This window comes from Schistocerca nitens, chromosome 3 (assembly GCF_023898315.1).
Source record: "Schistocerca nitens isolate TAMUIC-IGC-003100 chromosome 3, iqSchNite1.1, whole genome shotgun sequence".
Classification (NCBI taxonomy): Eukaryota; Metazoa; Arthropoda; class Insecta; order Orthoptera; family Acrididae; genus Schistocerca; species Schistocerca nitens.
In genome coordinates, this window is record NC_064616.1 from 589,602,013 (window position 1) to 589,616,565 (window position 14,553).

At 37.4% G+C, this 14,553-nt stretch overlaps 1 protein-coding gene across 1 annotated transcript in view; it reads left to right on the plus strand.

Annotated features, from left to right (window-relative positions):
* Positions 1–14,553, plus strand: part of LOC126248502 (protein unc-79 homolog) — an 875,350-nt gene that overhangs the window by 831,850 nt on the left and 28,947 nt on the right. Inside the window, exon 49 of the mRNA XM_049949540.1 lies at positions 699–839. Coding sequence (XP_049805497.1) covers positions 699–839 — 141 coding nt within the window. The remainder of the gene's footprint in view (positions 1–698; positions 840–14,553) is intronic.

A 14,553-nucleotide genomic window follows, 5' to 3' on the forward strand; every position in this document is an offset into this window, starting at 1 on the left:
ATCTTCATCTGTGTCCTCTTCCATTTCCATAATATTCTCCTCAAGAACATCGCCCTTGTATAGACCCTCTATGTACTCCTTCCACCTTTCTGCTTACCCTTCTTTGCTTAGAACTGGGTTTCCATCTGAGTTCTTGATATTCGTGCAAGTGGTTCTCTCTTCTCTAAAGGTCTCTTTAATTTTCCTGTAGGCAGTATCTATCTCACCCCTAGTGATATATGCCTCTACAGCCTTACATTTGTCCTCTATCCATCCCTGCTTAGCCATTTTGCACTTCCTGTTGATCTTGTATTTGATATGTTTATATTCCTTTTTGCCTGCTTCATTTACTGCATTTTTGTATTTTCTCCTTTCATCAGTTAAATTCAGTATTTCTTCTGTTACCCAAGGATTTCTACTAGCCCTCATCTTTTTACCTACTTGATCCTCTGCTGCCTTCACTATTTCATCTCTCAAAGCTACCCATTACTCTTCTACTGTATTTCTTTCCCCCATTCTTGTCAATCGTTCCCTAATGCTCTGCCTGAAACTCTCTACAACTTCTGGTTCTTTCAGTTTATCGATGTCCCATCTCCTTAAATTTCCATCTTTTTGTAGTTTGTTCAGTTTTAATCTACAAGCTAATATCATAATGACATAAATATTGAAAAATAAAAGATAACACTGGCAAAATCTTATATGTGAACATTATCTTTCAGTTGTGGACTGTATACTTGGAGCAAATTGCGTCACATAACTTGCCAAGTAGTGAAGCTCATTCATTGACCATGAGCATCTTATTTGACTTCTGGGGTAAGGTTACGCCATGTATACTGCATCTTGTGGCCCATTCTAAAGTGGTGAGTGCAGAATAAATTACAAAACCTTACAGATGTTATGTAATGCATTTAAATGTTGCATGAGCGTAATTACATCTCTTAGTAACTATTCTAAACTATATTTCTTGTATTTACATTATAATGAACTTACCAGTTTTTTGTTTTACTTTGCATCCGGTAGAATAATTTGAATTGTAATCTGAGTGTTTGCAAATGGAGTTGTTATTTTAAGGTCATTTTAGATTTCAGTAAATGTTAATGAAATTTAAAACACTCGTTCTTACTTAAATCTCATATGTACAATAACTTGTGAATGTGAAAGAGATCTCTGAGCAAAGTCTTCCATTTGAAAATCTAGTTCCTAAAACAAACGTTCATCATTGTTACCTTTGCCCTACATTGTTTTTTTATTTTTCTGATCTTATATTAGACTTGTTTTTCTATAGAATTTTGTTTCAGATAGAAATGTCAATTACCACTGCCTGAGTGATGCATGTGTCAACAAATGTTGACCTTCTCCACTTACAGAACTATTTTACATGGTAATAAACACTGCTGTGCTACCAAGTCACTCCTTGAATATAAGAGGAACATCTTTTCTCCAACACACTTTTTGTTTCATCTACATTATCCTGAATTCCTTATCCTATCTTTCTCCTCCTCTTCCCAAAGCTCACTATAGGAACTAGCTACTAAATCCTTGCTAACAATCACACTTTAAATCTTATTGTTTTTCTCCCACAGCACACTGTCCCCTCATATTTATAGAGAAAGTCTGTACTATCAGTCAAGTTCATGGAAAGACCTGGAATTGCCCAAAAAAGGATTGCTTCACAGTTTCTTATCCACATTCACTTCTAAAATTAGTTTCTTCCTTACAGGTTTACTTAAACTACCTATAGCATTCCTCATCTTTGTACGTGGCACAGAGGACTCTTCTGTCTTCTCATGTTTAATAGTTTATAAAAAGATTCAGCAGTTCCCACAATCTCCTCCACTTTAAGTTTAATTACAGACTGGGGCTTTACAGTGGTAGCTTGAGATATGTGTTTCATTCAAAAAATCCTCTCTTATATCATGAATGCACTATTTACTCTCCCATCTGTATTTCCTGTTCTTAGTCCTGTTCCTTCTGCAGCCTACTGTCCCATCTCTGGCTACAGCTGAGGAAAATTTCAGTTTTCCTGACTATGTTCTGGCCACTCTGTTCTGCAAGATTTATTAAGGAATGCTCTCTCTTTAGTTCTGCACTTCTTATTGTTTCTTTGGTAGTTGTTCCTTTGATAATTATTTGTGCTACCATACCTGCCCTTCTTGTCACATCAATTACTTTTATCTCTCCTTTGATTTTCTGTCCTCATTAGGCCTCTCCTGTCTCTGATTAAAATTCTATGGCTGGTTGTTTACTCGTGTGAATTTTTATATTAATACTTGATACAGTTTTTCAATGTAAGCTAATGATTTTCAGCTGAATCAGTCAGACTGTGAATCAGCTCCAACTACAGCTGTTCTGACAGTGTTCATTTTTAACATAATGATATCAGTTAAAATACTTAGCAGACTATCAAAATGAATTAGTTCTAGCAATTCTTCATGATAAAAGTCTTGCCTGAACTGTATACTGAGAATTTAAAAGTTTGTTCTTCGGGTGGCATTCTTTCACTTGGCTCCAATACTTATGGAAGAACAGCTGTTCAGACATCTTTTATGATATGAAATCAACTGAATGCTGATTTGCCAGGGTTTCTGCAAGACCTTCTAGCAGCCTTTTAATACATTTTACCTTAACATCATCATCCATCCTGAATGAAACTGTCTTTATAAGATGCAAGGGATTCAACAGCATGATACCTATTCTTGCAGGATAAAAACTTAAAGTTTGTGTGTGGCATACTAGGAAAATGCACATTTGCCTGAGCACAATTTAATTCTAATTATATAGATTAACATTTCAAACTTCTTTTGAAGATCATCAATGCTGCTAACTATTTCTTACCTTAAAACTAATTTAATTTCCTCATTACATATCTGAACATTTCCATATACCTCTGCCAGAACTTCCCCAGCTGAAACTTAATGAGGATCTAACGGCCGCCTGCATAAACTAATTTCCCCTTGAAGCACTATTTTCACTGAATCTGTTTTTGTATCCAGTCTCTCTTCAGCTGCTCCCATCTTAACTCTAATTTTCTCAATCATTATTTTATTTCCCTCTATAGCTTCATACTATTTTTTCCCTAAGTTATCTTTCGTATCCCTCAGTTCACCACTAAACTTCTCTAGTTCACCTCTGAATTCAGATTTTAGGCCTTCTATTTCACCACTTGGACTCCCTAGTGACACATTTCTCTGTTACATTGCATTGCTCAGTACAGTTGTCTAAGCAACCTCTGTTTCTACGCCCATTTTACTTAGACATTTAACACAACTGATGTTGCATTGTCCAAAGCACTCATGTGACCATATTGGCTGTTGACTGTTACTACGTATAGACTGTACATATGTGACAGAGTCTGGCACTGCCTGCAAAATCATTAGATATTTACCTATCCCTGTAAACTTTCTAAGTCCAGAAGTATGCACCACAAAAACTAAGTTAAAAGTGAAAAACTAAGTTAAAAGTGAGCACGAATTATTCAGAGTTCAAAGTCTCATTGAAAAAACTTCAGAGAATCCATCAGAGTCAACACTGTGCAGCTAATGTGCAATGCATGTCATGAACTGCTACCATACCTGCCCTTCTTGTCACATCAATTACTATTATCTCTCCTTTGATTTTCTGTCCTCATTAGGCCTCTCCTGAAACTTAATGAGGATCTAATGGCTGCCTGCATAAACTAATTTCCCCTTGAAGCACTATTTTCACTGAATCTGTTTTTGTATCCAGTCTCTCTTCAGCTGCTCCCATCTTAACTCTAATTTTCTCAATCATTATTTTATTTCCCTCTATAGCTTCATACTATTTTTTCCCTAAGTTATCTTTCGTATCCCTCAGTTCACCACTAAACTTCTCTAGTTCACCTCTGAATTCAGATTTTAGGCCTTCTATTTCACCACTTGGACTCCCTAGTGACACATTTCTCTGTTACATTGCATTGCTCAGTACAGTTGTCTAAGCAACCTCTGTTTCTACGCCCATTTTACTTAGACATCTTTTATGATATGAAATCAACTGAATCTGTATCTGCACCCATGTCCCAGCATTCTTTTATAGCCAAGGTTGGTAGCTGTAATGTTGTCAGCTTCCATTAAAATTATATTTGGTGTCGTACTCAGATTTATCATATTTTATATAGGCATCTGACATATGCATGGAATTTTGCCAGACATTTTGCTTATGTAATCAGAATTGAGGTATTATTAATAGTATTCAAATAATCTTAAAAAGAATTAGTAGATTTCTTGACATATTTACTAATGACAAAGAAAACATCACTATTTACTATGTAGCACTATTATTTTATTGTTTCATGAGAAACGGCAGATCACTAGCTTTTATGTGGTGTGTGTTACTGGGACTGGAATCTGTTTTTATGATCTATTTTTGATGATCAAAACCCAATAGCTGACTTCTAGAGCTTGATTATGTGCACCATGTGTTGTGGCATGTCAATCACTCCATCTCTAATGCTAGTTTTACTTGCTGGTTTGGCATTACCTGTGTTTATTTTATCTATGCTATTTTTGTTGTAAGGAACTACCAAAAATTTAATGATACACAAGAAATTCATTATTTTTGTCTATAAATTGTTTAAAATCAGCAAATCTGCTACAGTATTCTTATTCTTCATTACTTTCCTTTAATTTGACATATCATTTGTGTCCCTGCTGCACATATTAACAAAGTTATGAATTTTTAATTTTGTCTGCCTTTAATGCTCTGTAACTCTTGAACCAATAAAATTATCACTTTCTACCAGGCCTAATTTTCTTTACCTCCTTGAGACTTTTTATTTACATATCACAGTAGTATGTAAATCAATCAGCACATTCACTTTCCTTGTTAGAATTGCGCTTTTTCACTTTCACTGGAGCTTTACTGGCCCAGGTAAATGTTTGGCAGACAATAACCATGCTAGTTATTTCCTGTAGCTCTAGATAACTTCTTTCCCCTCTTTCTGAGTCAGTCTCTGTATCTGCCCACTTGTTTTGGACAGACAAATGACCAGTCCTTCATCTTGGCCAGTTCCTCATTTCTGGTATGCACGTCACCTGTCTGTCAGATTCGTGTGAGTGGTGCAGTGTCTCCCTCTCAGCTAGGGTCACATTCACTTGCTGTTGTGCACATAGCCTTGAGAGCTGCCATCTTGCATGAGGTAGAAGACGATATGGCATGCTGACAAACTTGACAGAATGTTTATATTAAGGATCACAGCAAGCGGTGAAATACAATAGAGGGCAAATTTTAGCTGCCTATTCAGAGAGCTATTTATGATGATGTAATATGGGGGGAAGGGGTTAGAGCTTCTGAAGGCGTAGATGTAAACATGAGAATTTTTGAAACTGAATCTGATTCAGGTCTTATGAAAAACATCAATAGCCTACTGTATAAAGGAAATGTGCTACAATTAACCTAATCATACTAGGAACATTCTGGTAGAATGTAAATAATTAAAGAGTAAAGAAGGCCCCTCCTCAAATATCAGAAACACTGATTTGTCAACAGGCACACACAAAAAGAAATAAAACATTTTTGATAGAAACAATATAATGAAAAGGGATAGTTGCTACTCATCATATAGTGGAGATGCTGAGTTACAGATAGGCACAACAAAAAGACTGTCAGAAGTTGAGCTTTTAGTCAACAAGGCCTTTGCCGAAAACAAACACACACACACACACACACACACACACACACACACACACACATGACCACAGTACCTGGCAGCTGAATCCATACTGTGAGCAACAGCGCATGATGGGAGGGTCAACTGGGTGGTGGGGGTAAGGAGGAGGCTGCGGTGGGGAGGAGGGGGAATATCAGGGTAGGGCTGTGGGATGGCAAAGTGCTGCTTGTGGGAGTATGCAGGAACAAGGTGGAGAGAGAGTGGACAGCTAAGTGCAGTCAGGAGGTATGATGGAGGGTGGGGGAGGGGGTTAGTGGACAAAGAGAGAAGTAAAAAGCCTGGGTGTGTTGGTGGAATAGAGAGCTGTGTAGTGCTGGAATGGGAACAGGAAAGGGGCTACATGGGAAGGACAATGACTAATGAAGTTTGAGGCCAGGAAGGTTACATGAGCATAGGATATATTGCAGGGAGATTTCCCACCTGGGTGGTTCAGAAAAGCTGGTGTTGGTGGGAAGGATCCACATGGTACAGGCTGTGAAGCACTTCTTGAAATGAAGAACATCGTGTTGGGAAGCATGCTCAGCAACAAGATCAATCAATCAATCTCTTTATTCATTTGTTAACAATATACATTGTATGGATGTAGTCAATTACGATATAGTTTCTTATCTTTAATTTGTTTCAAAAACTTGGATAATATATATATATATATATATATATATATATATATATATATATATATATATATATATATATATATATATAACAGAGGGAAACATTCCATGTGGAAAAAATATATCTAAAAAGAAAGATGATGAGACTTACCAAACAAAAGCGCTGGCAGGTCGATAGACACACAAACAAACACAAATATACACACAAAATTCAAGCTTTCGCAACAAACTGTTGCCTCATCAGGAAAGAGGGAAGGAGAGGGAAAGACGAAAGGATGTGGGTTTTAAGGGAGAGGGTAAGGAGTCATTCCAATCCCGGGAGCGGATATATATATATATATATATATATATATATATATATATATATATATATATATATATATATATATATATATATATTACTTTTCCATATTCAGATATTCTTCAATGCTATAAAAACTATGTGTTAGTAAAATTTAAGATCTGCCTTTAATTTATGAAATTCTTTAATTTTCTTTATTGCAGAAGGCAATGCACTAAAAAGTATTTTGGGCTGGTAGTTTACCCTTTTTTGGTAGAGCACTCCTTTGTGGGTGTCTCTGTGAAAATCATCTCTGTTCCTTGTTTCATGGTTATGAACCTGATTATTTAATGTTGAAAATTCCTGGTGCGTTTTCAGAAAGTATACACATTCATACATGTTTAAGCTAGGAAAAGTCATTATTTTAAATTCTTTAAATATTTCCATGTATGACACTATACAGGGAACTCCTTTCATTTTTCTAACAGCCCTTTTTTGAAGTTTGAAAGCTTGTTTTGCCATACCTGTATTTCCCCAGAAGATCACACCATATCTAACCAAACTGTTCATGTAAGCATAATAGGATGGCCCAGCTGTTTCTTGGCCACAGTTTGTCAGTGGCCATTCCTGTGAACAGACAGCTTGTTGGTTGTGATGTCCGTGTAGAATGCAACACAGTGATTGCAGCTTATCTTATACATCACATCACTGGTTTCACAGGTAGCCCTACCTTTGATGGGATAGGTGATGTTTGTGACCAGACTGGCCTTCGCAGGCCATAATTACCCTCCCAGCCTTGTACAAAATCAGAACTCCCATGCCTTATCTTTCCAGTCACCCACCACCTCCCAAAGTCACTCCATCCCACCACGGAAGAGCATTCCCCTTGTAACTCAGTACCAACTGAATTACGTTCTCCACCAGGGTTTCGACTGACTCTTGTTGTGTCCTGAAATGAGAACTGTCGTACCCACTATCCTTCCTATCCCTTTCACAATGGTATTTCATCATCCACCAAACCTTCACAGTAACCTCATCCATCCCTACACAACCCCTGCTCCCAACCCCTTGCATCATGGCTCATATCCCTGGAATAGAGCTACATGCAAGACCTGTCCCATACCTCCTCCCACCATCACCTATCTATTCTGTTCATAAACATCACCTACCCCATCAAAGGCAGGGCTACCTGTGAAACCAGTCATGTGATCTACAAGCTAAGCTGCAACCACTGTGTTTCATTCTACATGGGTATGACAACCAACAAGCTGTCTGTCTGCATGAGTGGCCACTGACAAACTGTGGCCAAGAAACAGGTGGACCACCCTGTTGCTGAGCATGCCACCCAAAATGACATTCTTCATTTTAATGCTGCTTCACAGCCTGTGCCATCTGGATCCTTCTGACTTGCCCATGTGGCAACTCTCCCTGCAATATATCCTATGTTCTCGTAACCCTCCTGGCCTCAACCTTCATTAGTCATTGTCATTCCCATGTAGCCCCTTTCCTGTCCCCATTCAAGCACTACACAGCTCTCTACTCCACCAACACACCCAGGCTTTTTACTTCTCTCTTTGTCCACTAACCCCCTCCCCCACCCTCCATCATACCTCCTGACTGCACTTAGCTGTCCATTCTCTCTCCTTCTTGTTCCTGCATACTCCCACAAGTGGCACTTTGCCATCCCCCAGTCCTACCCTGCTATCCCCCCTCCTCCCCTCCACAGCCTCCTCCTTACTCCCACCACCCAGTTGCCTCTCCCATCATGTGCTGCTGCTCACAGTCTCGCTTCAGCTGCCAGAGTCTGTGGTCATGCATGTATGAGTTGCATTTGCGTGAGTGTGTTTGTGTATGTTGTCTATTTTTGACAAAGGCCTTGTTGGCTGAAAGCTCACTTTCTGACAGCCTTTTTGTTGTGCCTGTCTGCAACTCAGCATCTCCACTAAATGGTGAGTAGCAGCTATCCTTGTCATAATATTCTTACATCCCATCCCGGATTTTCCACTGTTTGATTTTTGAAAGAAAAACAGTCTAGGTTGCAGGGGAAAGAATACTTTTATCAATGCATTTCACTCTTCTGGGGCATCATTAGAAAATTTTAATGTACTGGAAAATTTTGCATTTGTCACATCTATGTAGGGGGGGGAGGGGAGGGGGGATTGTGTGTACCTTAACATGTTCACGCTAGCATGTACAAGTGGTGACTCACACTAGATACTCCTACTGGGTGACATGAACTACTGGTGGCTCACACTCAACTCTACCAATTATGTTACCAACAATACACTAACCTATAATGTATTACCTATCAGCTAGGTGCAATGAACAGTTGTGAATACAGTATTGTATGACATTCCAAAAAGAAAGATTTTGGAGCAAGTGAGATATCACATAATTCTTCATTGATTTAGTGTAAATTCATTTTATGAGACCTCTCAGTATTTTAAACGAATCAGCTTTCAAAATAAAAGGTAAATATAATAAAATAATAGGTTAGGGTATTGAATATGACCATTGCCCCACAGAAAGAAACAGGGTTAGCAGCACCATCACATGCAGGAAAACTTTAATATGTGTGCTGCCCTAGAGCAAGAAACACAAGTCTCAGTGCCAGTGTGATTAAATGAAACACATTGGAGTCAGCTGAAAAGTAGTGTTGAAATATGACCACATTTATTAGTTTTGAAACTACATATCATAATCTGTACACTAAGCAGTAACTCATTCCAATCAGACTCATTTGCTAGCTTTCAGAGCCAATCCTTACTTAAGCTAGAGTACAAATACACATACAAAACACACACACACACACACACACACACACACACACACACACACACACACACACACACACACACACATGCTCACCTGTGTCCCTACATAGTGCCGGCCGGATGCACAACATATGAGTATTACGGAGATACTTTGTAAACTCAAATGGGAATCCCTGGAGGGAAGACTACATTCTTTTTGCAGAACACTATTGAGAAAATTTAGAGAACAGGCATCTGCGGCTGACTGCAGAATGATTCTACCACCACCACCATACATTTCGCATAAGAACCATGAAGATAACATAACAGAGATTGGAACTTGTAGAGAGGAGTATAGGCAACCGTTTTTGCCTCATTCTATTTGCAAGTGGAAGAGGAAACAAAATTACTAGTAGTGGTACAAGGTACATCTATATATACATAGATACTCCGCAAATCAGTGTACATTGCATGGCAGAGGGTACCCCGTACCACTCTTAGTCATTTCCTTTCCTGTTCTACTCACAAACAAAGTGAGGAAAAAACTGCTGTCTGTATGCATCTGTATGAGCACTCTCATATCTTATCTTTGTAGTCCTTACATGCAATGGCTGTTGGCGGCCATGCACCATATGGGGACTTATAGCATACATACATAATGTAGCTGAGACCCCGGACATTATCTTCACAATTTGTATAAGTCATTTGTCTCTCTTTCTAATGTGTGTCATAATAATGGACTGGCAAATAAGCAAGCCATTTTCAAAAGCTTTGCCATGGTCAGTCATTGATAGGCAGAACACCATGCACCTGGTGAACACAATAAAGACACATGAACAGCCTGTGAAGTGCCCTCAGTGTACTGTGAAATATGTTAGGCATCACAGTGATGTCTTACATGCTTATACAGGGATCTTTCTGTTCAGGCACTCAAGCAAATCAAGTATGGTGGTCCACAATCTGTGATACTACAGATCCTGTCTCAACAACACAATGATTAACAGCAGCAAATATGGAACTACAGCTTCTTCTGTTTGCAAACACATTTTTGTCCAATAACATTTGCATGGCTGTACATAAAAGTCACATCTGCCTGTTCTGGATATGAATATCCCATGTTGGTTAAATGGATCACTTAGCACACTGCTACTAGTCAAATGAAAAATAAGTGCATCAGCAGGTTGACTTGTATGGATGTGACTATTCAGATATGTATAGAAATGAGTTTTAATTATTGGTTACAAACTTCAGTTATTGGATTATATTGAGTGTCCTTGAATACACTGATCTTAAATTTTCATTACAATTCAAAAATTAAGTATCTTTTGATGTATGTTGGTGTGGACTTTTATTCTTGTTTTGGTGTGAGAAATATGCCTCTAGGGTTTATAAAGTTCTACTAATGGTTTCTGTAGATCACCCCAGACTTTGATGAGCATTTTTAATGTTTATTTCCTGTTTCTCCATTAAGAAGTGCTATTAACTAACACAGATTATATTTTATTGACATCTGTCATAATTGTTTTAGTTGTTCTGATTTTATTTTTATTTCAGGTTTTCAGTTTTCAAAGTCAAACAGATGTTGTTAGTATAGAAATAAAAATATCTGTTGTAAAAATGTTTCCCAATTTGTGTTCTAAGATTTTGATCATTTTGCTGAAAACGTTCTGGATATAATCAAATTAGGATAAAATTTCACGTCATGAAGTTAACCTTCCAATAGGCGCGCCTCCTAATTGGACAAGGGCGGTCGCACGGATCTCACAGATACCACATGTTGTTAATAAACTTTATGTCTTCTTAAACATTAAATTTTTATGATAAAAGTAATACTGGGTATTATCAGTGGGTTATACAAATAAAAGCAACATAATAAAGTTATGTTTCCAAACGTACATTTTCTTCCCACACCTTCTCGAGGTACAGATACTTACTTTCCGTGTACAAATGTCAAATTTATACAGAATTATGCTTGAAATTTTGGTTTCTCAATACACTAAAGTTATTTAGAAGCTGAATTATTATCAATGCAGACATTTTTGAATGCTGTAAGCAAATAAACTGCTGCTGTTGGTGTTCTTCTTCTGCGTGCAACACATTTAAAACTTTTGAATGGAGGTTTCCAGTCTCTTTAGTACTTCTCCTATTTACGTGTTCCTGCACAAGTTCATTCGAAAGGTATCCGAGATATTTTCTTCTCTTGAGATTATCACTGGTGTTTCCTTTCCAGGTTATAAATGAATTTATGGCAGCAATGTTCATCATCGGAAAAAAACACCACCACAAGCCATCACTTTTTGTTTCTCATAATGTTGAAAGACCTACAAAATTTGTTGACAGTGTCAATGCTTCCTTTTGTGTGACTAAAAACTTATAATTTCTGGTTTCTTGAGATACCTGTTCCTTCATCAATTTTTCCATCATTGTGAAGGCTGGATATCAACAAAACATTCTTGTACTTTTTTGGCATGTATGAAACAAGTGTTGCCTCTTTGAGAAAACCAAACAGACTTGAGGGGGGTGAATTCTGGAGGAATCTGAGGCTTATTTTTATATAATATACCAATGTATGAAATTTTTTATGTGAATTACTTTACCAAATTGTAATCCATAAACCACAAATTCTTCAAACATAATTCTCATAGGAGCTAGGTGGTCAGTTTTTCTTCGTTCTCCTTCTGTTTCCTCATCATCTGAATGAATAGATTGCATTAAAAACTGAAATCTTTTTATACTCATGATGGCTAGGAAGTCATCCATCTGCCATAAGTAGTCGAGATTCAGATGATTCATGTGGTACACCCCAGCAAGATAAAGCAGCCCAAATAAAGCTTTCATTTCCAGTGTGTCTGTCTGTTGAGCATCCCTTTAATGAGAATAGTTGCCTTGCAGTATAAGAATAAATTTGTTTGTATTTTCTGCAATACATTGAATCATTGTGTCAGAGATGAGGCATTTCCATGAATCTAGAATATTAGTCATGTTTTTTGCAGGTCTGATTACTATGGGCAGATGTAGTAAAATATTTTGTTTACCTCATCTTTGTCTGTTCCTTGGCTTTTTTGTGCCATGACCAAACCTTGATTATTTTTTTTTTATTTTTCCTTTGAACAGCTTGAAATGTCAATGTGGCACTCTCATCTCTGTTGTTTTCTGAGCTGGACTGAGCACTCAGTTCCATATCAGAATCTCCATCTCTTTCTGATATGTGCTCTTCTTTATCATTGTCACTGTCCTCTATAAAACTGTTGTCTTGATCATCCTCATCATCAGTATCACACAGAATTGCATTTATCACAGCATCAACATCCAAAGGATTTTTTAAATTATACATCTCTTTGTCCCCCATTGTACCTAAGAAATAAATATGAAACAAAACTCAATAAATAACATGAAACAAGCATTGAAGGTTGCACGTATCTGGCACATACAATTTAGTTTAATTTCGTTGTCAATTCAAGACACATGTAAATTCACCATGTACACTTCTTTAAATTATTAATAAGCACTAAACATTTAACAATAAATAATGGAAAATGGAAAGATAAAATCTTACACGGAGAGTTGCACATATTCCTCAGATACAAAACACGTGTTACCAGCTTGCTGTTTACCACAGCAGGCAGCAGCCAGGACTGAAGTAGGGTGGCATTGAAAGAGGAGGCTAGAACAAAGGGGGATTTCCCTCCCTCCCACTTTCCAAGAAAAGGTAACAAACATTGTCACTGCGTATCTGACACATACACACACCTATCTGAAGGTTAAAAAGAGATATAAATAATCATATTATGATAACAATAGGATGTACATAACACATACTTATGACATCATGTGTACCTTTCAGGTAACATAGTTATCTTCCAAAAAAAATATTGAATGTACAGCTATCAATCTCTTGGAATATAATCATAACTCAAATTATATAATAAATGGCGAATTTAGAAACTCCACACTCCTTTTGGGTAGATAAACTTCAATAGTGCTTGTATGCATTCATAATTTTTCATAGTCTACTTGTAATTTGACAGAATAGGTTTTTTAGCACAGTAACAAGTCTAATATAAAATGTTTCTTCACCATACGTAAATAACAGATCAGTTGAATAATGACAGTAATTTTAAAATCATTCAGTATCAAGATACAAATAATGACACTAATTGAAATTAAGATGTAAAGCTGTTACCATGCAACAGATTCCATAATTTTCAGCTATTAACTGATGTTCAATGCAAAACAGGTTTGCAAATGTCTGGGAGACAGTTTGAAAACTTGTGTAGGCCCCTATTGTGTAGTTGATAGCTGGAAATCACTATCCATTAAAATATTCCTAGCCTTATATTTATTAACGTATGATACTCATTGAAAAATACTGCAAAAGAAACATCATACATTAAAATTAATTCCTCATTTTTTATGACAGCATAGATAAGAGCAACACTGTTTTGATGTATGAAAATGTTATGTCTTCCCCAACTGAAGTTTACTGCAATTAATTAAAGATTATTTTAAACTGGATCTGTTTCACATTTATTTGCAAAACGTTTTCTGCAGCCATTCTGGAAATATGGATACATACGTTTTTACATTTTGGTTGTTATAGATTAAAAACATTGTTTCTTTATAAAGATGGTGTGCAATTTACTTACAGTGTTTCTGCAAACCACTGTTTTTTCCATCAATGTTAGCAAAGGTTTCCAATGGCCTTGTCACAGTGGTAACATCAGTTCCCGTCAGACCAATGTAGTTAAGCACTGTCAGGCTGGGCTAGCATGTTGGGGTGACCATCCTGCGTGCAGAGTGCTGCCGGCAAGCAGGGTGCATTCAGCCCTTGTGAGGCAAACTGACCAGCTACATGCATGAGAAGTAGCAGCTCTAGTGTTGTAAACTGACGTATGGCTGGGAGAGTGGTGTGCTGCCCACATGCCCCTCCATATCCACATACAGTGCCACCTGTGGGATGAGGATGACACAGCAACCAGTCTATAGCATTGGGCTGTTATGACCTGTTTGGATGAAGTCTAGTTTAGTTAGCAGAGGTTGAGGATGAATGAAACTTTGTTGCATACATACGCTTGACAGTTTTTGCCTTTTTCAAAGCACTTTCTTGTATGCTGCATTGGCGTTATTTGCACTTCACCTCACTTTACAAATAGAACTGTAGTTACATGTGTTCTGCTTTCAGCACAGAGAGAGAGAGAGAGAGAGAGAGAGAGAGAGAGAGAGTGCACATGTGTGTGTGTG